Source organism: Bubalus bubalis, chromosome 1, assembly GCF_019923935.1.
Source record: "Bubalus bubalis isolate 160015118507 breed Murrah chromosome 1, NDDB_SH_1, whole genome shotgun sequence".
Classification (NCBI taxonomy): domain Eukaryota; kingdom Metazoa; phylum Chordata; class Mammalia; order Artiodactyla; family Bovidae; genus Bubalus; species Bubalus bubalis.
The window spans coordinates 27,914,800-27,942,728 of NC_059157.1; the positions used below are offsets into that span (position 1 = coordinate 27,914,800).

A 27,929-nucleotide genomic window follows, 5' to 3' on the forward strand; every position below is an offset into this window, starting at 1 on the left:
CGTCTTACCCTTCAGGCACAAAAATGGCGCCTCAGTCAGGCGCATGCGCACTTGTGGAGCCCCCGAGAGCGCCTCTCAGGCAGAGAAGCTTGCGCGCCTCGAAGCCAGACCTGAAAAGGAGCGCCTCCTCGGAACGCGGCGACACACCACTTCCCGTCCGTCTGGTTTAAGGAGCCCTCACTTTGTGGATCTCTGCAAGCAACTGGGTGAGTGAGGGATTCCTTCGGCTTGCGACTGGAGTGCCTGAGGCTAGGCTCTGTCTGCTTTTAGTTCCAGAAGTTCCTTTCCTGCTCTTTGCCACAGTGTGCTTTCCTTTGGGCGTGATTTTTCTTTTCTTTAATGACTTACTGGGAAGCACTTTGCTATTTTGTCACTTGTTAATTATTTTCAATAACTTGAAATTCTCGGAGAACTTGACCATTGGTGGAATTCATCGTGTCTCAATCCTCAGGCTCGTGGCTGCAGAAGGTTTGCTGGAATCCAAAGAGTCCAGGACCCTTGACTGCGGAGGACGGAGGCTGCCGAGTGCGTCTGCCCTAGAACCCCGCACTCCTTTCGCGTTCGGCGTGTGGGGAGGTGTATACCGCCTTAGAAATAGCCTGATCATCTCCACCGAGGGCCACCTGCCGGGATGTCCAAAAGGCTCCGCTCCCAGTTAGAGCAAGACACCCCAGGAGGTGTCCATTGTGAGACACGCCCGCAGCCATCGCAGCTGTTCCGCAGTGGTGACCAAATGGCGGTTTGTGGCCGCAGCTTCCCGCCCCAGGAGCGTGGGAGTCCCGTGGTGGTGAATGAAGTGCCAGAGGCGGCCGAGAAGTACAGGGTAAGCTTCGTACAGATCCCAGACCACCCTGCCATTCTGGCTGCCTCCTCTTTTCATTAATTACCTTATTTGTTTGGGGAACAGGTATTCTGATCCTTCAAGGCCATTCCCTTAGTGGATGTTGATCAGCGGAATACTAGATAAGTACCATATGCAGACCTTCCACGTGTAGTCAGGGCTATTGGCCTTTCAGTTGTCTAAGGTTAGGAATCTAGCTGTTGTAAAGCAATTACTGTGATATATTTCTCTGCAGAAGTTATTCCAGGAGATGTTGGACACATTGAAGGAGAAACTTGAAGCAGCTAAAATCATACTGGCTGATGAACAAGAAAGAATGGTGATGATGCAGGTCAGTGCTTATCTTGATTCTTGGGCGGAAATTACCTATAATGTTGGCTAGCAAATAACATAAACAGCATCATAAGACCAATGGCACAGCAGGAAAAGCTACTTAAAAATCCATAGGTAGGAAAAGTATTAATTTCTTCATGTATAAAGAGCTCTTAATAAGCAGGGGACTTCCCTGGAGCTCCAGTGGTTAAGACTGCACACAGTTCCACTTCAAGGGACATGGGTTCAATTCCTGTTCAGGGAACTAAGATACTGCAACAAAAACAAAACGTCAGTAGCAGAAGACTAGACACTCAATAGAGAAATGATCAAAGACATGAGAGCTCGCAGAAAAGCAAATGCAGATAATCTTTTGAGTAGACTGAATTGGTTCATACGCTCGTGTTAAGAGACATACAAATTAACTATATTAAATTTGTTAGAGAGATGGCATTTTTATACCTTATTTATAAATATAAAAAAGACTGATAGTGCAGTTAACAATGCCATAGGAGATTGAGCATCGTTTGTACTTTGGATGTGGCAGTGTAAATCCTGAAGGCATTTAAAGGTCAATGTAAGGATTTCTATTCGGGGCGTGTCAATTAGGAGTTTGGCATTGACATGCACTGCAGGAGGATTGCAGGCCGATTCTTTACTGCTGAGCCACCCAGGAAGCCCTAACATATTCACAATACTATATATAAAATAGAAAATTAACAAGGATCTACTCTAAAGCACAGGGAACTATAGTCAATATCTTGTAAAAGTCTGTTAAGGGAACAGAAGCTGAAAAATAATATATAGACTGTAAGAGGGTGAGATCACAGGCAGGGAGTACTTGAAGGGGACTGTTTGCAATAATCAGGGCCAGGTGATGGTGAACTGTGGCGGGAGGGGTAGTGGAAGTGGTGAGAATAGTCAGTGTCTTGATAAATGTTCACTCAGCAGTGTCATGAGGTTAAATATGGTCATTTTGTTGTGGTGGTTGTTTTGGCTGCACTGTGCTGCATGTGGAATCGTAGTGCCCTGACCAGGGATCGAACCAGTGCCCCTTCAGTGGAAATGCAGAGTCCTAACCACTGGACCTCCAGGGAAGTCCCTAAATACAGTCGTTAAGCCAACTACTCCCAATATATGTCTGTAGCTCAGACTTTCCAAGGAGTGGGCTTTCATGTCCAACTTTCTTCCTAGTATCTCTCCTTGGATGGCTGACTTATCAAAATCGACATATCCTAAACTGAGTTGCTGATACACTCCCAATGTCTAGAATCTGTCCCAGCCATAGTTTGCATTTTATGTTTTGGCAGCTCTGTTCCTAAAAACCTTGGGGTCACCCACTGATTGCTCTTCTCTCATCCACTGTCCAAAGCATCAGCAAAAGCCATTGGTCCTACCTTCCAGTTTTCCTGATCTCCTGCTCTTTGGTCCTGAAGTTGTGTAGATTCCTCAGTTTCCTGTCAATGAACATTTCTCTATCTGCATTTCATGTTCTAAAATTGTGTTGATATCTTGGCTGATGTTGACCCAGAAATTCCCTTTGTCCTTTGTATCTATGCCTATTATTCCCTTTCCAGTACTTTATATTTCCTTGGATTTATATTAGAATTATAGATGGAAAGGGACCATAAATAATTGTCTGTAGTATTTAACCTGAAATCTGTCATTTCTGTGTCTTTGATGAAGAAAGAGGAACAGAATTTTAAAGAAATGATTGAGTCTGAATATAGCGTAAGGATCCGGCTGATGACTGAAGAAAATGAGATGAACTTGCGAAGCCTGCAAGGTGGATTCAACCTGAATTTGAGACAAACCAGTCAGAACCAGCTGATGGAGTTTGCCATGAACCTAAAGGAGAAGTTCCAGGAAACACTACAGGTGAGATATGCAACGTGGCATCCTTACAATATTTGGGAAATGAAAGCAAGAAGAGCTAAAACTATGTTTTTATTAAAATAATGTGTATATATATATATATAGTCACCCCACAGTTCTATTCCTGATAATTTGTTTTGCAGATATATTTGCATGCATATGCTGTTAAGTCGCTTCAGTCGTGTCCAGTTCTGTGTGACCCCATAGACGGCAGCCCACCAGGCTCCCCCGTCCCTGGGATTCTCCAGGCAAGAACACTGGAGTGGGTTGCCATTTCCTTCTCCAATGCATGAAAGTGAAAAGTGAAAGTGAAGTCGCTCAGTTGTGTCCGACTCTTAGCGACCCCATGGACTGCAGCCTACCAGGCTCCTCCATCCATGGGATTTTCCAAGCGAGAGTACTGGAGTGGGGTGTCATTGCCTTCTCCGTGCATGCATATAAAAAGACACATTCATAAGGGATGTTGTAAAATGATGTCAGTATAGAGCCATGGCTTAGAGATAGTCTTTGAAGCCAAACTGATGGGATTCCTAACTGAGTTCTATAATTTAGAAGTCTAGTTGGCCACTTTCCCTGGTGGCTCAGTGGTAGAGAATTCGCCTTGAGTGCAGGAGACACAGGTTCGGTACCTGGTGTGGGAAGATCCCCTGGAGGAGGAAATGGCAATGCACTCCAGTATTCCTACCTAGGAAATCCCACGGACAGAGGAGTCTGGTGGGTTACAGCCCATGGGGGTCACAAAATGTTAGACGCAAATGAGCAACCGAATGACAATAGGTGGCTTTAGACATTCTGCTTAAGCTTTGGCTTACTTTCCTTAGATGTAAAATGATAATGGCCCTGAGTTCATAATATTGTGTGATAATCTACATGAAGCTCTTTAAATAGTATTTGTACATGTGTTCATTATTGTGTAATGTAAATGTAAGTTTAAGTGTTGTTATTACTTTAACATTTGTTGATAGCAGGAGAGTGGATTCAACCTGTATCCATCAATATTGGACTCATGAAATGCATTGTATAGGACATACAATGGAATGCTCTTTAGCGTTTAGAAAAGATAACATGGCTTTAATATGTATGGATAAGGAATGCTCTCCAAGAGCATATTATCTATTAAAAAAAGCAAGTTGCCAGATCAGCAGTGGAATATGACATCACTTGTGTTAAGAAAAAAATAGCATGAACATTCTCATACGTGCCTAGATGGAGCATCTTTGCAAGAGTAGGAAGGAACCTGGTATCAGTGGTTTGATTATGTTTTTTATTATTGGTTGAATTTAATTTTTAATTAACTTATAGTAAGTCTTAGTTTTAATGAAGGAAATAAGAAACTTCCTGAACAAAACTGAACAGCCAAAAGAAAAAAAAAGTGACCTGTTTTAGGTCCAAGTTGTGAACTGATTAAGTAGATAGAAGGATACTGTCCACATCAGAATAAATACAGTATGTCAGAGAATCAAGGGTCTGTTGAGGTATCCTGCTTGACACAGAGGAATATCCTGGCCTTATCCAGTTACTTCTGTTTCTGGGTTGGCAGGCAATAGAGTGGGTTTTTAATGAGGTGGTTGAATTAGCCAGTAAGAGAAACTGCCAGTTGTTGAATAAAGAGATGCTTGTGCAGAGACTGAACTTTCTGGGGAGAGAGAACATGAAGAAACTGAAGGAGAGTGAAGTCAGGCTTTCTGAACAGATCTGCAGCCTCCAGCAGATCACCGCGGAGCTCGAGAGGAAGTGTAGGCAGCCCGCCTCAGTGTTGCTCCAGGTAAGAGTCTGGAAATAACCTTCACTACAGTATTTGAGAAATGAGATGTGGATAGTACTCATTAGGAGTCAGTGCTAGAATACAGTACCCAGTGATCTTCAGGCCTACTTGAAGACTGTCAGAAGCATTATGACTCATCCTAAAATCATAGTATGTACAGAGCTGCTTCACTGATCAATAGTTAAGTTTGAATCGACATGCCCTTTAGTAGGGTAAGTGGGCTTCCCCAATGACTCATCGGTAAAGAATCTGCCTGCAGTGCAGATTTCCAGCCCTGGGTTGGGAAGATCCCCTGGAGGAAGAAATGGCAACCCTCTTCAGTGTTCTTGCTTGGGAAATCCCATAGACAGGGGAGCCTAGTGGGTACACTCCATAGGGTCACAAAGAGTTTGTCACGACTCACTGCGTGCGTGCATGCGCATGCGCACACACACAGACACACACACACACTGGGAGTGAGAATGCAGAGTCCAGAGCATTCAGACTCAGCACACACATACACACACATACACACACGCAGAGTCCAGTGAGTGCCAGGGCATTCCCAGTATTGTATACTTTAAATTTTGTTCAGGAGCATGCTTTGGGACTTCCTTGGTGGTTTGGATGGTAAAGAATCTGCCTACAATGCAGGAGATCTGGGTTCGATCCCTGGGTTGGGAAGATCCCCTGGAGGAGGGCATGGCAACCCACTCTAGTATTCTTGCCTGGAGAATCCCATGGACAGAGGAGCCTGGCGGACTACAGTCTGTGGGGTTGCAAAGAGTCAGACAAGATTGAGCAACTAAGCACAGCACAACATGGTTACCATTTTCAATAAGTACATTTTTATATTTTAAAGACTATCCAAAAAACAAAACAAAACAAAAAACTATCCAGATGCACCTGGACATAAACAGTTAGGTTCTGTCGTAGAGCCAAGCCTCATTCCAGACAGCACAGACAGGTGTGACCCAGTTACGTTCAGTTCCTGACCTGGTTCCAGCCACCGACCCCAGCGTAGCAGGCTAAGTTTCTGCCGCCCCCAGTATAGAAATCAGGTAGATGGGCAGAATTTGAATGAGGAGCATCCTCTATGTGAAGTAGAGAGGATTATTTCCCTTGGGAATATAACAGTGATTTCAAGCATTTTTTTGACTTCCTGTTCAGTGTTGAAATTTGATATCTGAGAATTAGCATCATGAGGCTGAAGAAATTACTTGGAAATCGAGTTTTGTTCTTATGAGAGAAAATATTTTCATGAGCACAAGTCACAAAAGTCTTGGCTCAAATACCCCCTAGTAATTTTTTTCCTCTTTTTTCATCCTATAGAATGCAAAATATGCTTTGGAAAGGTAAGTTAATCATTTTGGAAACATTTGGGTCAGATTCACAGTCTGATATGTGAGCACACAAGGGTGGAGGTGTTGGGATGCGGGTAGCAATGAGAACCACCTACTGGATGGAGGAGCCTGAGGTCTGCATGGATAACTGAGATTATCATTTCTGTAACAGGAGTGAGTCACTACTATATCAGTTTCTACAGCCCGCCCAAATCACAGACCTGAGTTTGTGCCAAGTAACAGGAATGAGCAAAATGCTCAAAGTGCTGCAAAGTAAGTTGACACATGTCCATGATCACAGGACATTTTATATTTGTATAAATTCCAGACAGCTGAAGGATTTAAAGAGACTCTGTATTTGCAGATATTTCTCCCATGGTTTGTATTTTCATTTACCTAGTAGTATCTTTTGAAGAGCAGAAGTTTTAGATTTTGAAGTTCAGTTTATCATTTTCTTTCCTATGGTTTGTTCTTTCTGTGGCCTAAGAAATTTACTGCAACAAAGATTTCCTTCTAGAAGTTTTACAGTTTTCGTTTTTGCTCTTAGGTCTTATTCATTTGAAGTTACTATTTACATACTATTCAAGATATGGTACAACTCTCCTCCTTTTTTGTATATATGTGTATTCAGTTGTTCTAACATCATTTGTTGAAAATCACTTGAAAATGAACAGACCTGTTTTGAGTCTAATAGATTCATTGATTGTTATTTATCCTTTTGGTAATATCATACTGGCTTGATTGATTATTCTATAGAAAGTCTTAAAATTGGGCACTGTGAGTTCTCCAGATTTTTTCTTTAAAAATAATTTTGGCCACTCTAGATCTTTCTCCACATAAATTTCAAAGTGAGCTTGTTGACTTCTACAAAAAGCCTGCTGGGGTTTTGGTTGGTGTTACACTGAGTCTGTAGAACAACTTGGGGATAAGGTGATATATCTCCACTTATTTAGGTCATCTTTGATTTCTCTCAACTGTGTTCTATAGTTTTCAGCTAATATTGTACATATTTAATTAGGCAGATACCTATGTGTTTTTTAGTTCTATTAGTGAAATTAAATATCAGTTTATTTCTTCCTTTCTAGTCTGTAAGCCTTTTCTGTATTTTTCTTACCTATTGCACTTACTAGGACCTTCAATGTAATGGTGAATAGGAGTGGTAAGAATCTTTTTCTTGGTCTTAGGGAGAAAAGATTGTCTTTGACCATTATTAATGTTAGCTGTAGGTTTTTCCACAGCTGCCTTTTGTCATGTTGAGGACGTTCCCCATCTATTCCTGATTCAGTAAGATTTCGTATCATGAACAGATGTTGAACTTAAGAGATGTTTTTGTCTGTATCTACCAAAATATCCATTTTTTCTTCGTTAATGTGAATTATGTTTGCTTCGTATGTTGAGCCAACTTTGCATTCCCAGGATAATGTTTTATCCATTTTATATATTGCCAAAGTGTATGTACTAATGTTTTTAAAAGAATTTTTGCATTTATGTTAATGCATATTTTCTGTAGCTTTCTTTCCTTGTAATCATCCATTGGCATTTTAATACTTTATTTTAATATTTTAATATTTTATTTCTAGATAATCTTATTTAGTTGTCAAACCCACTTAGTCTTGCTTTTTTTAGTTTCCTGTATTCTATAGGACTAGAAGTTTTTCTTTTTTCTTTAAACATAGAAGGAAAATTTATTGTAGAGTTTATGCCTGGCAATTCCAGTAAGTAAAGTTCTTCAGATTTTTTTCTGCTAGTCTCACTTTGAGTGTGTGGTTAATGATATTTTTTAAATAGTGAGCTTTCCTTTTTTCCTTAGATATTATTTTTAGAAGTTCTTTTCAGATAGGAATAAAAGGTGTACATTCTTCCAGAGACAATTTGCATTTATTTCCTCCAGTCTTCTGAAAATCCTAGGATCTTGGGACAAGCCGAAATTTAAAATTCAAGGCTTGTGGTTTTTAAGACCGCTTTAATACTGATATGAATTAGGTCCAGAGATGCATCTTCACTTGCCCATAAAAGTTTCTAGTGGATTGGATGGTAAAGAAAGAAATCAATGACTGCTACATTTTATGGCTTGACCAACTATAAAGTGATATGTTCCACTAAAAAGTAGAAACTGGGAAGGGATAGGTTTGGAGTTCCATTTTGGATGGAGAATGTTTGAAATTCCTGTGTTTTGTCCAACTGGTATTTGTCATCTTTTAAAAGGAGTAAGTCATGAACATATCAGTTCAGTTTAGTTCCTCAGTCGTGTCTGACTCTTGGCGACCCCATGGACTGCAGCATGCCAGGCCTCCCTGTCCATCACCAACTCCTGGAGCTTGCTCAAACTCATGTCCATCGAGTCACTGATGCCATCCAACCATCTCATGAACATATAGAAGATATTTAAAACTGAGGCTAAATGAAGTCACTTAGGGTAAAAGAATATGCAGGGAGTAAAAAGGAAGATCCTGGGCCGATCTCTGAGAAGTCACAATATTTAGAGGCTGAACAGAAGGAGAAGGACCAGTTAGAGATATGAAGACATCTACCACTTTCAGTCAAGTATGAGAAATCACAGTGAGCCTTCTTGACTTCAGCTTGATTTTTCTGGAGGATTCTCACAGGTTTTCAGGCCTCTAATGTATTCACTTTTGATTTACTCAGTGTTAGGGTCCTGCAGGCAGCAGTTCCCAGATGTCTCTGCTGCACCCCGGTGATATTTAAGATAAGGAGGGAAGTTCAGTCACAGGTCAGAGTCATGAATCAACTGCTCTATAGGAGACTCCAGTGCTCCTGTTGGTTCCAGGCTTGGGGAAGATCTTTAGGGAGTTAGATTTGGGTCTCAGGTGATACTGGGCCAGGACTGGGCGTCAGGTCATTCTTATGGCCTGGCAGAATTCCTTTCTGGTTTGAGAGGTGCTTTTCAGCTCTCCGTAGTCCATTATTCATTGTTTTGTTCTTCTTCCTCAGATTGATTGCATCTCCTTCCATTATCTTACTGACTTTGTTTCTCTGTGATGTCCATTTGTTTAAAAATTTTATTTATTTGAGTATTTATTTTTGACTGCGCTGGCTCTTTGTTGCTGCACACAGACTTTCCCTAGTTGTGGGAAATGGACTTCTCCTTGTAGTGGCGTCTCTTGTGGCGGGACCCCGCTGTAGACACATGGGTTTCAGTAGTTGCAACACACGGGCTCAGTAGTTACGGCTCACAGGCTGAGTTGCTCTGCAGCATGGGGAATCTTCCCGGACCAGGGATCGCACCCATGTCTCCTGCATTGGCAGGTGGATTCTTAATCACTGGACCACCAGAGAAGTCCCACCATTACTTGAAACAGAGCTCAGAGGTCCCTTCATCTGGACTCTCCTAGATTGCCTCTCCAGTATTTGTGGCTGAGACTGGTGCCATCTCATTAGGAAGCCCCTGAAGTTTGAAGTCATCAGTCACTGGCATTGACAAACCCCTCGGGTAACTAAATTTCTTTCTCCCTGCAGGACCTATAACTTTGGACCCTAAAACAGCTCATCCCTATCTGGTCTTGTCCGAGGATCTAAGAAGTGTGAGACTTAGAAACGTGCAACGGGGTGTACCCGGTCACCCTGAGAGATTTGATTTCAGCGCCACCGTGCTGGGTGCGCAGAGCTTCACCTCAGGGCAGCACTACTGGGAGGTGGACGTGGGCAAGGCGACGCAGTGGCAGCTGGGCGTGTACAGGAGCTCCGCCGTGAGAAACAGCTCTGGAAATAAGGTCTTGCTCACAGGATCTCTCATGGGAACCGATCACACCTTCTGGGCTTTTCCCCCTTTCAAAAGGGTCTGCTTGAGAGAGCAAGTGCACAGAGTTGGAGTTTTCCTGGACTATGAGTATGAGCAGATATCGTTCTATGATGCCGTAAAGAGCTCCCTCATCTATAATTTCTCTTATCTCGCCTTCCAGGGAGCTCTCAGGCCTATATTTTCTCTCAGTATCTCCAGTGGAGGCGTGAATTCAGACTCTTTGAGTATCTGCCTCCCTCACGTTTCTCCTTGTAATGATACTGTTAGCTCTCAGCCCTCTTCGGTGTGAAATCTAATAACCACGAGAGCCCAGAATGTTACAAGCATGACTTTGTATAAATAATTTTACAAAATAAGCCAGTAGAAGATTTTTAGCACTTGAGTTGGAGCCCAGTTGAGCACCCCAGAGCTTTTGCATTCATGCAGCCCATAGCCTCGCATAGAGTCGGACATGACTAAAGCAGCTTAGTGTGAGGGCACAGCACGGCTTTTGATACCCTTTTCACTGAAGTGGTTGGATTTAAGCTGAATCGTGAATGATAATAACTAAAGGACCCCATGCTAATTAGAACAGCAAGTGCCTATGTAGTATAAGATTGGGAAATTAGAGAAGAAAATAGTCTGGGATCCTTAAGACTGGGTTAAGGACTCTTGAGATTTCAGAAAACAGAATTGGGTATAATCAAGACTTTAGATTTGAGAATGTCATCAAAGTGACATGTGGAATGGAGACATCCTATTCCTGATGTTGCCAAGAGTTCTATCATCATTCCACATGGAGGACAACTTAATTTCCCCAGATACCTTATCTTGGTGGGGAGGATGTGTTTCAGAAAATGTGAGTATTTCCAAGTTGTTTCAAGTATTCTATTTCTTTCTTATAAGAAAATTAAATTTCTTAGAAGAAATTAGACAGTTTGATGCTTTGTAACGATGTCTTATGTTTGCCTTCGTCTTTCTCTGTTTGATCACCCACTGAAAATTTTTTTCTGCAGCCTTTCTTGGGGGTTCGTACAATGCTAAGAAGACAATGAAATATTTATTAGAGGGACTTTTAATGAAAGGTTTATCATGCTGGATCTCCATGTTTTTAACAGCCTGTAAGTGTGTATTAATCCTTATTATTCGAATGTAGAAACTGAGGCTGAAAGGTGATCTTGGCTGAAGTGTTGCTCTGCAAAGCAGCTATACTTGATTTAATAAGGGCAAATCCTGGAACATCACTGCACCGGTTACAGCTTCTTATATACAAACAACAGTTGGAATTTTTAAAAATTCTGTTTACTTTTTTATTTTTAGTTTCTGGCTATGCTGGGTCTTTATTGTTGAGTGCAGGCTTTCTCTATTGCAGCGAGTGGAGGCTATTCTTTACTGTCGCTGCAGCAAGTGGGGGCTGCTCTTTATTGTAGTTGCAGTCAGCAGGGGCTCCTCTAGTTGTGCTCAGGCTTCTCATTGCATTGGCCTCTCTTGTTGCAGAGCGTGGGTTCTGGAGTGTGGACTCAGTAGTAGTGATGCACAGGCTTAGTTGCCCCTTGGCATGTAGAATCTTCCTGGACCAAGGCTTGAACCCCCATTGCCTGCATTGGTTGGTGGATTCTTAACCACTGGACCATCAGGAAAGTATTTTTTTTTTTTTTTAATGTTTTGGCCACATTGCAGTGTGTGAAACTTCTCTCGCCAGGGATCGAACCCATGTCCCCTGCTGCAGTAGAAACACGGAATCTTAACCACTGAACCCACCAGGGAAGTCTGCAACTTTAAATTTATTTGGACAGTTCTTTGATTGCCTTTCCATGAGATTTAAGTACCATGCCTATTTCTGTTCATTCTTTTGTTCTGTTCATTCTTTAACAGTCCTTAGACCATGAATTCTCAAATATGTATTGTAAGTGAGGAAGAAAGCATTAAGTAGTGCTGTATATTATGGCGCTGGGTGAGTGACACTTAGAAGTTAAAAGTCCTGGAAGAGAGCTGCACTCGTGTCAGAACCAAAAGGTCAATAAACAGATTCAGGCGAACTGGTGGTTGAGTTTGTTACAGCAGCCACCGTGAAGTACCACAGACTGAGTGGCTTACACCTCAAAAGTGCCTTTACTCGTAGTTCTGAAGGCTAGCAATGACAGGTTGGCAGGTTCGGTTCCTTCTGAAGACGGCCGCATGCCTCTCTCCTGGCTTCTCGTGGTTGGCTGGAAATCTTTGTTCCCTTACAGGTGTACCACTCCCTTTTCTGCCTCTGTCTTCAGTTGATGTTCTCCCTGTGTCTGGTCTTTGGCCTTTAAAAAAAATAAATAAGGGCATTAATCACATTGGATTAGGGGTTCACCCTACTGTATGGGCTCATTTTAACTTAATAGTGACCCTGTTTCCAAACAAAGTACAGGGAGTTAGGAATTTTTTCTTGGAGGTGGGTGGTATAGCAGTTGAAGCTTATGTGTGCTAAGTCACTTCAGTTGTGTCCAGCTCTGTGTGACCCTGTGGACTCCAGGCTGCCAAGCTCCTCTGTCCAAACAAGAATACTGGAGTGGGTTGCTGTGCCCTTTTTCAGGGGATCTTTCTGACCCACATCTCTTAATGTCTACCTGCATTGGCAGGTGGGTTCTTTACCACTAGTGCCACCTGGGAAGCCCATGGTGGGGGATGACAGTTCAACCCACAGCATAAGGGTTAATGTAAAAATAGTCTTTCATGTACAACAGCGAGTTTGTAAATTCTGTGTATCATATAAGCACCTGAGGTTTTTTTTTTTAATCCCAGTATTCATCACCTCTTACGTCCCCCCACTACACATACATTAATTACATCAAGATCTCTGAGATTAGGGACTTCCCTGGCAGTTGCTGATGGCTCAGATGGTAAAGAATCCATCTGCAATGCAGGAGACCTGGGTTCTATCCCTGTGTCAGGAAGATCCCCTGGAGAAGGAAATGGCAACCCACTCCAGTATTCTTGCCTGGAGAGTCCCATGGACAGAGGAGCCTAGCAGGCTATAGTCCATGGGACTGTGAAAGAGTCAGACATGACTGAGTGACTAATATTTTTTCCGGCAGTCCAGTGGTTAAGACTTGGCATTCTAATGCGAGAATGCAGGGGTTGCAAGTTCAATCCCTGGTCAGGGAGCTAAGATCACATATCCCTTGTGGCCAAAAAACCAAAACGAAAAAAACAAAAAAGATTTCTGGAATTGGAATCTAGGCATCACTTTTCCAAAGCTCTGTGGGTGATTTGCAACATGCAGCCAAGATTAAGAAATAAGTTTAGTAAAGGCAAACAGAGAACAGCTGATTTGGTCAGTGACTATACCGCCTTTCGTGTGGCTTGTAATTTTAATCTGTCAGAGGTGCTGGATGTGTGGTGCTAGTGCTGGGGGGTCAGGCTGTTAGATCAGAGATCAAGGTGAGCCTGGACGCCTTCCTTAGTAACAAGCATGTGTAGTTCACATGACTGGGACTGCCAGTCAGCCTGCTGTCTTAGGAAGATTGTTGACTGGCTCAGGGGCAGTTGGAAGGTACTCTAAGAAACTATATGTCTTGGAAAACTGGACTCAGTAAGAGCTAGGCACTCTCAGGCCATTGGAAGAAGCTTCCAGTGATTTAGAATAGGGGTCCCCAGTCCCCAGAATCAGGCCACACAGCAGGAGGTGAGCAGCAGGGGAGGGATATATGCATAACTATTATCTGAATATATATATACGTATGTCTGTATTTTAAAGAGAATGAGGGAGACCAAGGCTTCCCACTGATTCTGCATTATGATGAGTTGTGTAATTATTTCATTATATATCATGGTGTAATCAGAATAGAAATAAAATGCACAAAAATGCAATGCATTTGAATCATCCCCAAACCATCCCCCTTCCCCCACCTGGGTCCGTGGAAAAACTGTCTTCCATGAAACCGTCTCTGATGCCAAAAGGGCCGGGGACCACTGCTTTAGAACACCTCGGGTTATCCCTCGACACCGGGGACGTATCTACCCTTAGAACATTTCAAGTATGATAAGTGTACGTTGGGCAAAAAACTTAAGTAAAAAAATGCAGTTCCATTCTGTAGTTATAACTTGAAATGACTTCTCTGTCCCTATATAGATCACTTAAGTTGTGAGACTGTTTATAGCTGAACTGCTAACACATTTCTGGGACGAGCCCAGGAAGGCTCACAGCCCATACTGGTCTAGACCTACTACCCTCCTCTGGGAGTCAGGGCAGTCTGCTTGAAATAATCTGGGGCTAAAAGAAGAAAAGGTAAGTGACCTCACTGCAGTAATTGTCTTAATCTTGGATAAAGAAAAGGAATTGGGATAGAGGAGATAATAAATTCATGGAGAATGGGCAAGTGGTTTGAAACTTTGATTTCTTGGAGTGCCTGATTAGAATGTGATAAATGCCATCACTGGTACACTGAAGTTGAAAAGCACATGGATGGGAAATGAAGAAAGTTGGAGAAGGTTGCATTTTATCTGTCCTGACAGATGGGAAAGTATACAATGGAGTGGGACATTTGCCCTGAAGAGAACCAAATGTGAGATGAGAAACTCACCGCAAGTGAGAGGAATTATGTGCAATAGATAAATGTGGTACAGTAACAAAAAGATTGAATTTAAGTATTACATGTTAAAATTTAAGTTGGTATATCTACTGTCTGCAAGGTAAGGTTCCAAATGCTTTATATGCATTACCTCATCTGAGTCTTCTAACTCTGAGATAGATGTTTTTGTTTTATTGAGTCAAAAATATGCTAAAAACCTAGAGATAGTGTTACAAACTCTTGAAAAACCAGGCTATTCATTTCTTTCCACCCAGATTGTATCTCCTTAAAGGTATTCAGTGAGATCTGAGATTGACTGGAGGGGAAGGTGTGGGAAGTTGAGTAAAGATATGAAAGTGAAATCATGTTTCTCGAAAGAAGCAGTTGAGGACTTACTTCCCTGTTGGTCTGGGTCAGGGAACTAGATCCCGTATGTTGCCGCTGAGGGAAAAAAAAGATCCTGCATGCCTCAATTAAGACCCATAAGACCCAGCCCAACCAAATGAGTAAATAATTTTTTTTTTTTAAAGAAGCAGTCGATGAAGATTTAATGTAAAATTGTTTTCCTGGAAAGTATTTATGTATTTGTATAATATTTTGAAACGTTATGTAAGCTTTTTTTCCCCCAAATGAGTACTTAGTTTTGTGTTCATCCTAATGAATATTCTAACCTGCTAAAGATTACCCTGTATTTGTGGGTGTTGTTTCAGATAGTAGTACTGTGGTGATTCCAGATGCTGGTGGGTTTTCTCTTTGAAAAAAGAAGTGGTCTAAGCATTGTTGTTCAGTTGCTAAGCTGTGTCCATCTCTTTGTGAACCCATGAACTGCAGCACACCAGGCTGCGTTGTCCTTCACTATCTCCCGGAGTTTGCTCAGACTTGTGTCCATTGAGTTGGTGATGCCATCCAACCATCTCATCCTCTGTCATCCCCTTCTCCTCCTGGCCCCAGTCTTTCCCGGCATCAGGATCTTTTCCAGTGAGTTGGCTCCTCACATCAGGGGGCCAAAGTATTGGCATCAGTCCTTTCAGTGAATTTGGTGGCAATCTCCTTATCTCTGTGGTCTGTGACATTTCTGAAGCTAAAAGCTATTTCTGTGTTTGATGTTGAGATTCAGAACTTCAAACATGTGAATTTATTTCAGGGACTATAAATGTGAACTTCCTCTGAGAATATGCTTTCTTAATTTTCATTATGGAATTTCATGGCTTGTGTAGGTAGAGGTGAGGATACTAGTTTCCTGGACGATTTGGGGAACTAGAGGAGGTATATGACATACCAGCCCTCTTTTCAAACACTTATGAAAAGTACATGTGAATATCCAACAGATGTCTTGCCTTTCCTAGTCAGAGCCAGCTATATTCCCAAATGTGCCAACCTCATGTTTTATGTGAACTTCACAGGTTCACTTTGTCTCAGTTTTTACTTTGAAAATCACTGGCTCCTTTAGTTGGCTCCCATTCTGTGTTCAGTCTGTCAGCAATACCTTCAATATATATCCCAGGTCAAACTCTTAACCAGATTCCCTCTTGCCATACGAGTCTAAGCTCTTCTTTCTTACCTAGACTAACATGGCAGCCTTCTAAGTATGGCTTTCATTCTTGCCTTCCTCCATCTATCTTTCACAAAGAAAGCCCTCTCCTGAATATTCTATCTCATCCTGTCTCATTTTCTTACCTCTTACTCTCCATTATTTCCTTTATAGCATCAATCATTACCTGAAGTAATATTATTTAATTTATCTTTCTTCCCTCCATGGCATGTAAACTATATCATGGCAAGGACTTTGTAAGAATGGTGAATAAGATAACCAACAAATATTTATTAGGTGATTTCTGTATGCTGGGTATCTGACATGAGAAGACAACTCAGATATCTGACATCATTAGTAGATGAAAGCCCGACCTTAGAGCTTTGGAGTACCGTTTTGTCTAAGGGACTCTTAAGAGTTGCTTTCTGTTAGTTTGCTTATTGGGCTTCCCAGGTGGCTCTTGTGATAAAAAATCCACCTGCCAACGCAGGAGACATGAGATGCGAGTTTGATCCCTGGGTTGGAAAGATCCCGTAGAGAAGGGCATTGCAACTCACTCTAGTATTCTTGCCTAGAGGATCCTGTGGACAAAGGAGCCTGCTGGGCTACAGTCCATAGGGTTGCAAAGAGTCAAACATGACTGAAGCAACTTAGCACACACATAATTGCTTATTTTTATTTTTTGTAAAGATGGCAGCTCCTAATGAAATAAACTCCTCCAGTGTCATTTCGCCATCCAGTTTTACTGAGTATATCTCTCAATACATGATTTTAAAAATCTGAACTCGGTATTTTCTGTTCGTTGCTGTTGTTTGCACAGCATTTTATTCTTGCATGGATGGAATATAGTAATCCTGGCCTTAGGGGCAAAGGTCACATAAAGTTTCTGCTAACCAGAGGCTATAGCTACTAGATTAAAAAATAGACCGTTACAGGTTGAAATTGTGTATAAATTAGAAATTCTAAGAGCCATTTCCAAAATTCTCCATGGCTTGCCCATGAGTGTCAAAATCCAAATTCTCTTCAGCCCAGTTTTAGTTAATGGTTTCTCAGCTTTGAAGCACTTGCAGTTTTTCTCATTGGGTACATTTCTCTAAATGAGAGTTCTTATGCAAGGATCAGAACTCTTCTGTCATTTTAAAAACTAGGTCCAAGAGAAGAAGCTACCTAATATCATTGAGTGTCCAAAAATATATATTGGCTGGTTGAGAACACAATGGGTTCCCCCCCTACCGCAGTGGGGGGTTAGTGGCTTTTCTTTTTGTTTGACAATGCAGTCATACTTTCATAGAAGATACTTAAAGAATGTGTTTTTCCTTTAGAAAAGATGTCTTTATTTACCAGTGTTTCTCTGGTGATAAATACTTGTAAAGTGAACGACAGAGACCAACAGTAAGAAGTAGAATTTAAAGGAAAACTTCAGAACTCATTAAATTATCCTCAGAGAGATGAAAAGATTCTAGAAATAGTGTGTTTCTATTAAAAATAATTTTTTTAAAGAACTTAACCATATGAAAAAACTATAGTAACGAAATTCAGATAAAGAGTTTGAAGGAAAAAGCCTCCCACAGGAGAGAACAAGAAGATGAAAAATAGCTGAAAAAGCAAAGGTAAATCAATCTATTTATATCTATCTAATCCAGGAACTTTGCCGCCTGACCAGTGGGAGTTCCAAAGAGAGAACAGAAAGTAAGGGAAGGACAGGGCAATTTCAAACAAATTTTAAATGTATGGGTTTTACATTAAAGGGGCCTCTTAGAAGCCAGGATGCAGAGTGAAGACATACACACCAAGGCAAAACATCAGGGATAAAGAGAAGACCCTAACAACGTCCAAAAGGAGAGGAAATAGGGTGCAGATGTAATTTTCAGAATGGCTTTGTACTCATCAATGTTGATAGTAGAAAATGGAGGTCAAAAGGCTATAAGTAGGGTCTCAAATAGGGAAGTTAGTGAAGACTCTTAACATGGTTTTAGGGCCCGAGTCAGATAATTTTTAAGGTGTGTTTTGCAAGGCGGAGGACTGATGGAAGTTGAGCCACAGTTATGACATCAGAGCATGGGATGTTCCTCCCAGAAGGCGAGGTACCTAATGAGGTACCTAATGAGTGTGATGCTGCTGTTCCTGCTTATCAGGCTGTGTTAGGTGATTCATAGGCTTGTCTTTCAGGAGTAAATTGCCTAAAACCAGTTGTTAAATTACCTTTGTTTGGTCTTAAGTATTAACAAAAGTGTGGGCTGTTAGGTTGTTTTTAGTTCCCATTTTTCGTTTTTGGCTTCTGGGCCTGTGGGATTTTAGTTCCCTGACCAGAGTTTGAACCCGCATCCCCCGTCTTGGAAGCACAGCATCCTAACCACTGAGCTGCCAGCAAAGTCCATCAGTTCTCAATTCTTAGATAAGAAAAATTTTCCTAGTCGTTTCCAAGGGACTTCCCCTTACCTTAACCAGTATATTTCTGTACATTTCATATGCAGAGATAGAGCAACATGGTGTGAATACTTCTCTGTATCTGTGGGTAGGTGGTGAGATACAGGGTCATACAAAAATGGGATCATTTTAAAGATGCTACTTTTTTTCCTTTGTATGATCCAAATAATTAGTTCCATTTTTCTGAGAGCCATTATTCAGCCTCCTGTTTTCTTACATTAAATCAGTGTGTGTGTATGCGTGCTCAGTCGTGTGTGACTCTTTTCAACCCTGTAGACTGTAGCCCACCAGGCTCCGCTGTCCATGAGGCTCTCCAGGCAAGAATAGTGGAGTGGGCTGCCACTTCCTCTTCCAGAGGATCTTCCCCACCCAGGTACTGAACCCACTTCTCCTGCGGCTCCTGCCTTGGCAGGTGGATTCTTTACCACTGTGCCACCTGGGGAGCCCTCACGTCAGTGTGCGTCTCCTTTCGTCTAAATCTCTGGAGATTCTTTTGTGTTAGTTCCCCTGACTTATTGCTCTACTGGAGCCTGCAAGCAATTATTACATTTTCAGGAATAGTGACAGTCAGCTGACATCATGTTCATACCTTGAGATCCGTCATGCTGGATGTATTCACACCACAGAAGTCAGTGAGTGCTCCCCTTAGGGCTCCACACTCCCAGCTGGCTGCCAAACACTGACTCGCACACCGCTGCCCGTGTATCCCACTCTTAAAGTATTTTGTTTTATAAGTAATTTTTCAGGAAAAAAAAAAGAATTGTTGAACTTACCTGTTCATTTGCTATAAGAAATGCCATTTCTTATAAGCCCTCTAAGGTTATGAAACCAAAAAATGTTATGAAAAACATCGAGTTTTAAGTTTCCATGTGTTTGGAAACTGTGCTCAATTAGATTTTGATATTTTTCGACTCTTGTACTTTAACTCACCTGGCTGCTACTTGTGCCTTTTTTTCTTTAGCTCTATGTTTTTAACTTTGTATTTTATCCTGGAGGATAGCTGATTAACAATGTTGTGATAGTTTCATGTGAACAACAAAGGGACTCGGCCGCACACGCACATGTGTCCACTCTTTCCCAAACGCCTCCCATCCAGGCTGCCACGTAACACTGGGTAAAGTTCCCTGTGCCGTACAGTAGGGCCTGGTTGCTTATCCATTCCTTAGTTATATCTTTGTCTTCGAGATCTCACGAGCTTTTGAGTAAGCTGACTGGCTGGTGCAAAAAAGCTGATGAACTCCCGCTGGAGATCTTCTTTTGCCCATCTGAGTAGTAAAAGCTTCATTTGCAGTCAGCTCATTTAAATGAGAATTCAGATGATAACACTCTTATCCTCTGAGCTCATTCTGTGTTGTACTTCTGCTTATGCTTTTTCCAAAATCACCTTTCTACCTGTCCTCCAGTTTGGCTTTCAGAACATCTGACAAACACCTGAAAAAGTGCCTGGTAGCTGGTAGGTGCTTAGTATTGGTGACTTGTTATGCAATTAGACAACTGCCAAATTATATATGAGGCAATTTCTTAGTTCCCTAGGACTACATGCTGTGATAGATTATTACACACTGACGGACTTAACAGATTTATTCGCTCACAGTTCTGGAGACCAGAAGTCTGTGTTTTGGTAGGATGTGTTCCTTCTCAAGGCTGTAGGGAAAATCTGTCCCAGCCTTTTCCAGCCTCTGATATCCAGGCAGTGCTTTCTTTTCTTTCTCTCTTTTTTTTTAAGGTGGTCCTTTCTTACAGCTGCATTGCTCCACCCCTGCCCCATCTTCAAATGGCCTCCTTCCCCTCCTCCGTGTCTCAGATAAGGACACTTGGCATCGGATCTACTACCCATGGAGTTGCCTAGATCTGCAAGGACCACATGGTCACAGTCACAGGTCCTGGGAATGAAAGCATGTACATACCCTGTTTTTTTTCTGGTTGCACTGGGTCTTTGTTGCTGTGAGTGGTTTTTCTCTAGTCATGTCAAGTGGTGTTGCGTATCTGTGTTGTGGTGCATGGGCTTCTCACTTTGGTGGCTTCTCTTGTTTGCAACCTCGGACTCTAAAGTGTGATGGTTTCAGTAATTGCAGCTGGTGGGCTGTAGAGCACAGGCTCAGTAGTTGTGGCACATGGGCTTAGTTGCTCCATGGCATGTAGGGTCTTCCCGGACTAGGGATAGAACCCATAACCCTGCATTGGCAAGTGGATTCTTATCAACTGCACCACCAGGTCTACATGTCTTTCTGAGGGCCACCACTCAACCCAGTTATAGGTTCTAGTGCTAGAAAAATGAACAAAACACTGAGCTCACAAGAAGTTTACAGTATAGACAAACACATAACCGGAGAGCTACAATCTTGTAGAGTCATACCAAGTATTAGCAGAACCCAGAGGAGGGGTACTTCAACTCATTATAGTATATACTGAGTGAAGAATCTTAGAGGGGGCCAAGCAGCTTCTAAGCAGAAGTTTAAAAGATAAATTTGAGTTATCTAGGACAGCAGCCCCCAACCCTTTTGGCACCAGGGATTGGTTTCATGGAAGAAAACTTCATGGAAGGAAACCTTTTTCCTTGGATGAGGGATTGGGAAGGAGACGTGCTTTCGGGATGATTCAAGTGCTCTACATTTATTGTGCACTTTATTCCTGTTACATCTGCTCCATCTCAGATCCTCAGGCATGAGATCCCAGAGGCTGGGCACCCCTGATCTAGGACAGTGTGGGTGACTTGGAGAAGGTCATCTTGGCAAAAAGAACAGCTGCATGAAGTCAAAGAGAAGTAGGTGTTTTGAGTAGGAAAATTCCAAGGAGTTCAGGATTGCTGGAATGGAAAATTGCTCCTGGGTAGTGGTGAGTAAAGCTACGACAGGAAGTGGTGAGGGCCTCTCTGATTTGATGTGCTGGGAGATCATCTGGGGCCCTTGTTCTAGTGCAGACTCTGGTGCAGCAGACAGGAAATGTGCCTGCAATTCTGCATCTCTGAATGCAGATGCTGACACTGTGTATCTCCAGACCTTACAGAGCCACACAGATTTAGACCAGTAGGCCGAAATCCTGCAGGTGTAGGAGGAAATGAATAAAGCAGGGCAGAGTTAACTGGAGTGATCCAGAGAGCCTTTCCACTCCAAGAAAATGTTGCTTGATGGAAACATCTGTTTCTGCCAGATCTTCCCATTATTTTCCAAGAGAAATAGGAATCAGTGTTTTTATCTGAAATTGTTCTAACAACTGAAAAAAAAAGTTGATCAGCTAGTTCTAACTGTTGACCTGTGTCAGGACCTTCGAGATGCTTTCAAGAAGAGTGTCCCTGTGGCAGAGTGCAACGAAAGAATAGTCAAGAAATAACCTGGGATTTCCCTGGTGGTCCAGTGGCTAAAACTCAGCCCTCTCAATGCAGGGGGCCTGGGTTCAATCCCTGGTCAGGGGACTAGATCCCACATGCCACAACTAAAGATCCCCGGTGCCGCAAGACCTGGAACAGCCAAATAAATACATATAAATGAATAAATAAAAGAAATAACCTTACTGGGCTTCCCCACTGGCTCAGTGGTAAAGAGTCCAGCTGCCAAGGCAGGAGGACGCAGGTTCAATTCCTGGTCAGGGAAGATCCCTTGGAGGAGGAAGTGGCAACCCACTCCAGTTTGCTTGCCTGGGAAACCCCATGGATAGAGGAGCCAGGTGGGCTACAGTCCATGGAATCTCAAAGAGTCAAATATGACTTGAGTATAGAACACAACTTTACTGGAGACAGCTGGGATAAGGATGGCCTGAGACATGAGACCTTCTACTTACTCTTGGAACACCTGCGATTGTCCCACCAAAAAGGCAGAAACAGCAAGTGTCATGAGGCAAATTCTAGTTGATGGAAATGATGGCTCATTCTGAAGAGATGGACTGACCTCATGGACATTATTTAGTATAAAAAAAACAACAAAAACTTCCTGATTTTCTCTTGTGACTATAGAAAAACGAATCTGGAGTTTTAGTATGGCCAATGTTTGGTAAAAGATCATTTTTTCAAGGTTTCCTCAAGGCATAATTTGGTAGGGAAGCACCATGGAAGGGCTTGAATGTAAACCTTTTAAAATCAGGCTCTAATTTTTATTTGGCAAAATCAAGTAACTTTGTGTCATCCTTGAAGGGATGTCATCCTTGAAGAGGTGGCAAGAATACACAGAACTATACAAAAAAGATCTTCATGACCCAGATAATCACGATGGTGTGATCATTCACCTAGAGCCAGACATCTTGGAATTCGAAGTCAAGTAGTCCTTAGGAAGCATCACTATGAACAAAGCTAGTTGAGGTGATGGAATTCCAGTTGAGCTATTTCAAATCCTAGAAGATGATGCTGTGAAAGTGCTGCACTCAGTATGCCAGCAAATTTGGAAAATTCAGCAGTGGCCATAGGACTGGAAAAGGTCAGTTTTCATTCCAATCCCAAAGAAAGGCAATGGCAAAGAATGTTCAAACTACTGCACAATTGCACTCATCTCACATGCTAATAAAGTAATGTTCAAAATTCTCCAAGCCAGGCTTCAACAATATGTGAACTGTGAACTTTCAGATGTTCAAGAAAAGGCAGAGGAGCCAGAGATCAAATTGCCAACATCCGCTGGATCATGGAAAAAGCAAGAGAGTTCCAGGAAAACATCTGTTTCTGCTGTATTGACTATGCCAAAGCCTTTGACTGTGTGCATCACAATAAACTGTGGAAAATTCTTCAAGAGATGGGAATACCAGACTACCTGACCTGCCTCCTGAGAAATCTGTATGCAGGTCAAGAAGCAGCAGTTAGAACCGGACATGGAACAACACACTGGTTCCAAACTGGGAAACGAGTATATCAAGGCTGTATATTGTCACCCGGCTTACTTATATGCAGAGTACATCATGTGAAATGTCGGGCTGGATGAAACACAAGCTAGAATCAAGATTGCTGGGAGAAATATCAATAACATCAGATATTCAGATGACACCACACTTATGGCAGAAGGCAAAGAAGAACTAAAAATCCTCTTGATGAGGGTGAAAGAGGAGAGTGAAAAAGTTGGCTTAAAGCTCAACATTCAGAAAACTAAGATCATGGCATCTGGTCCCATCACTTCATGGCAAATAGATGGGGAAACAGTGACAGACTTTATTTTTGGGGGTTCCTAAATCACTGTAGATGGTGACTGCAGCCATGAAATTAAAAGACATTTGTTTACTCCTTGGAAGAAAAGTTATGACCAACCTAGACAGCATATTAAAAAGCAGAGGCATTACTTTGCCAGCAAAGGTCCATCTAGTCAAAGCTATGGTTTTTCCAGTAGTCATGTATGGATGTGAGAGTTGAACTATAAAGAAAGCTGAGCACCAAAGAATTGATGCTTCTGAACTGTGGTGTTGGAGAAGACTCTTGTGGACTGCAAGGAGATCAAATCAGTGCATCCTAAAGGAAATCAGTCCTGAATATTCATTGGAAGGACTGATGCTGAAGTCGAAACTCCAATACTTTGGCCACCTAATGAGAAGAGCTGACTCATTTGAAAAGACCCTGATGCTGGGAAAGATGGAGGGCAGGAGGAGAATGGGATGACAGAGGATGAGATGGTTGGATGGCATCACCGATTCACTGGACATGAGTTTGAGTAAACTCCAGGAGTTGGCTATGGACAGGGAGGCCCTGTGTGCTGCAGTCCATGGGGTCACAAAGGGTCAGACGCAACTGAGCGACTGAACTGAACTGAAGGGCCGCATTGATGGTATTCTCAGGAAGTGGGGTTGCGATGTAGTCTAGGTCACCCTGTTGACTGAAAGAGTGGTTCTAACACCTCCTCCCCCCAAAGAAGAAGGCAAGTCACTGGAGATGTTTGCATCCATCCTGTTTTCCCATAGAGGGTTGGGGACAGAATTGCATGGTTCAAGTAAGCTGGTTTGTTGATTTAAGTAATATGCTATGATTCAACTAATATGCTATGAACTAGGCGTTTGTTGAACATCCTACGAGACTGACCGAATGTTTTCCTTACACTTCAGAAAGGAACTAATGTATTATCTTCCTTCAAATTTTGTCATTAACAAGGCCTTTTGACAGCTCATGGAAAACACTGGAAGTTTGTGTTGTTAAGTGTCTGAGCTGTCATGAGCGACTACCTCCAGCTCCATCACACAAATACAACTAATTAATTTGATGTGGAGAATTTCTTGCAGTTCCCCCTTCCACTATTTAGGTTTTAATTTGGGTAACCGGAATCATACTATGTATAATTATAAAATGCACTCTGTTTGCTTTGATGACTAAATTATAAGACAACTTGTTTTTAAAATGTGTTTTTTGAATAGATAATACACTTTTCTACATCTACTCACCATCCAACCAAGTATTTCTCTCTGGAGAGTCTGTAAATATACAAACGTATATAGTTCTTTTTAACAAACTAATTACAGTACTTTTCCACATTTTTTTCTTCACAAAATAATACATCATGGAATTATCTGTTTTCAAAATTTTACTGAAATAGATGATGTTATAACAGACAGCCTTGTATAACATGATTTCATGTAATACATGTTCAATTATATTTTAGAGGGAAATTCCTAGTAGAGTCAAAAAGCATATGCCTTATGATTTTTATATATGTCATTATTCTCCACAGAAATACCAACATACATTTTAACTTAAAATTGTTTCTTTCCCTTTGACTCAGTATGATCCTTCTTGTAAGCATTCTTAATGCATTTAATCATTTTTTAGAAATATGCATGTATAATATATGTGTATATATAAGCACATATATATGTGTATATGTATATAAGCATAAGTTTGTGTGTATATATATTTTACAAGTTGATAATCTTTATTATAATAGATTCTACAGCCTTGTGTCCTTTTAAACACGTAAATGGTAACTGAATTTTCAGATGTGCTTCACAAATGGAGTACTTTACTGCTGAGCTCAGAAACTGAAGGACCCTCAGAAGAGGCTGGGGCCCGGCTGGAGGCCACGGATGGTGTGTGTTGAGTAGATGCCATCACTAGCAGAGGATACCGTCACAGTTGCCAATTGTGGGTCTGTGGGTCTTGTTTCATGCACACACATACATATAAATATATGAGTGTGTATGTGTATATATACACCTACACATATCTACATAGGGAGAAGGACTAAAGAATAATTAAACATCTGTGAACCCATCACCTAATTTGAAGAAAGAATATGTGTGTGTGTGTGTCTATGTATATTACTAGTGATCATAGAAAAAGCAAGAGAGTTCCAGAAAAACATCTATTTCTGCTTTATTGACTATGCCAAAGCCTTTGACTGTGTGGATCACAATAAACTGTGGAAAATTCTTCAAGAGATGGGAATACCAGACCACCTGATCTGCCTCTTGAGAAATCTGTATGCAGGTCAGGAAGCAACAGTTAGAACTGGACATGGAACAACAGAATGGTTCCGAATAGGAAAAGGAGTTTGTCAAGTCTGTATATTGTCACCCTGTTTATTTAACTTCTATGCAGAGTATATCATGAGAAACGCTGGACTGGAAGAAACACAAACTGGAATCAAGATTGCCGGGAGAAATATCAATAACCTCAGAGATGCAGATGACACCACCCTTATGGCAGAAAGTGAAGAGGAACTCAAAAGCCTCTTGAGGAAAGTGAAAGTGGAGAGTGAAAAAGTTGGCTTAAAGCTCAACATTCAGAAAACGAAGATCATGGCATCCGGTCCCACCACTTCATGGGAAATAGATGGGGAAACACTGGAAACAGTGTCAGACTTTATTTTTGGGGGCTCCAAAATCACTTCAGATGGTGACTGCATCCATGAAATTAAAAGACGCTTACTCCTTGGAAGGAAAGTTATGACCAACCTAGATAGCATATTCAAAAGCAGAGACATTACTTTGCCAACAAAGGTCCGTCTAGTCAAGGCTATGGTTTTTCCTGTGGTTGTGTATGGATGTGAGAGTTGGACTGTGAAGAAGGCTGAGCGCCGAAGAATTGATGCTTTTGAACTGTGGTATTGGAGAAGACTCTTGAGAGTCCCTTGGACTGCAAGGAGATCCAACCAATCCATTCTGAAGGAGATCAGCTCTGGGATTTCTTTGGAAGGAATGATGCAAAAGCTGAAACTCCAGTACTTTGGCCACCTCATGCAAAGAGTTGACTTATTGGAAAAGACTGATGCTGGGAGGGATTGAGGGCAGGAGGAGAAGGGGACGACAGAGGATGAGATGGTTGGATGGCATCACTGACTTGATGGACGTGAGTCTGAGTGAACTCCAGGAGTTGGTGATGGACAGGGAGGCCTGGCGTGCTGCGATTCATGGGGTTGCAAAGAGTCGGACACGACTGAGCGACTGATCTGATCTGATGTGATCTGAGTGTCTTAGATGCTTTCTATGGACTCTTCACTGATAGTTTCTCTCTTCCTCCTTTCTCAAAATAATTAATATTTAAAATTTTTCATTTATATCTTTTACATGTTTTTGTTGTCTTGTTTCTTTGTTTTCGATTTTGGCCGTGCCCCCGTGGCATGTGGAATTCTTGTTCTTTAACCAGGGATCAAACCTATGCCCCCCTGCATTGGAAGGGAAGAGTCTTAACCACAGGACCACCTGTTGTCTGTGTTTTTTTTTTTTTTTTTTTAATTTATAAAAGTTGTCTATGTATTAAGGAAGTTACTCTTTTCTAATATTAGTTGTAGACTTCTCCCAGTTATGTTTGTTTTATGTTGCTTTGTATAGTTTTTGCAGTTTCTCAGTTTTGTGCTATGTTTAGAAAAACCCTCCCCAATGTGACATTATTTTTTTAATCCCCTTTTATGATTAGTTTTCTTTTACTCTTGTCGGCTGGTATCTTTGCATATGCTCCTTTCTGAATTTTAGAATCAGTATTCAGTCCTTCCTTAGAATATCACTCCCATCATAGATGTTTCTTGATATTATTTCCGGCCATCTGTGAAATCTTACATTTACCCTTTTTCAGAATCTTCATCAATAGAGGCCGTTTGTTGAATAATTAACAATCTAACCTTGGAATTTTCAGTTTACCTGATGCTGTAGCTGTGGAGTTTGCAGAAAACAGTTCCTAATGCAGAATGCAAAGAATATGTAGCCTGGAAGAATCTTACTGGATTTGAATGTGCTGTTTTCATTCTTAAAGAGTGTTAATACAGAAAATTTGGGTTGACTACATCAATTTCTACCACCTGGAGGTAAACCAGTGTTGTTAATATTTTAATGTATTTCCTTTCAATTTATTCCTTTATGAATGTATACATATTTTTAATCTTAAAAATAAATTAGAAAGAAAAAAATCAATTAGGATTAAGATATTTAGTATTTTATGTCCTGCTGATTTCATATTATAACGTCTAAATATCTTCCTGTGTCAATACAACTCTCAATCATTTTAATGACTGTATAGCTCCATTCTCTCAGTTTACCATAAATGAATTACCCTATGTTTTGGTTAGATTCAGTTAAGTTACTTATAATTTTGTTTATCTGTACATATGACAGGCAGTATGGCCTGGTTTCAGTCACACATAGTTCTGTGTTTGGGATGGAAGTTCCTGCAAAGTGTTTTTCAAG

At 41.5% G+C, this 27,929-nt stretch overlaps 1 protein-coding gene across 3 annotated transcripts; it reads left to right on the forward strand.

Moving 5' to 3' along the window:
• TRIML2 (tripartite motif family like 2) lies at positions 1-27,797 on the forward strand. 3 transcript variants are annotated; one of them, XR_006549069.2, is made up of 9 exons: positions 1-206; positions 452-823; positions 1,077-1,172; positions 2,840-3,031; positions 4,653-4,793; positions 6,105-6,127; positions 6,288-6,388; positions 9,593-10,713; positions 27,382-27,797. XR_006549069.2 is itself a non-coding variant. In XM_006057430.4 (8 exons), exons 2-8 carry the CDS (start codon positions 632-634, stop codon positions 10,162-10,164), a joined length of 1,317 nt encoding a protein of 438 aa, XP_006057492.3. In that variant the 5' UTR covers positions 1-206; positions 452-631; the 3' UTR covers positions 10,165-10,786. The 3 variants fall into 3 exon arrangements, 2 of the variants coding, with proteins under 2 accessions (XP_006057492.3, XP_045020596.1); XM_006057430.4 differs by lacking the exon at positions 27,382-27,797 and having other exon boundaries at positions 9,593-10,786; XM_045164661.1 differs by lacking the exons at positions 1-206; positions 27,382-27,797 and having other exon boundaries at positions 232-823; positions 9,593-10,786.
• Positions 27,798-27,929: the final 132 nt, after the last annotated feature.

Coding starts and splice junctions, on each gene's coding strand:
- TRIML2 (XM_006057430.4), top strand. CDS start 632: ATGTCCAAAAGGCTCCGCTCCCAGTTAGAGCAAGACACCCCAGGAGGT. Junction 824..1,076: donor AGGCGGCCGAGAAGTACAGG/GTAAGCTTCGTA, acceptor ATTTCTCTGCAG/AAGTTATTCCAGGAGATGTT. Junction 6,128..6,287: donor GCAAAATATGCTTTGGAAAG/GTAAGTTAATCA, acceptor TTTCTGTAACAG/GAGTGAGTCACTACTATATC.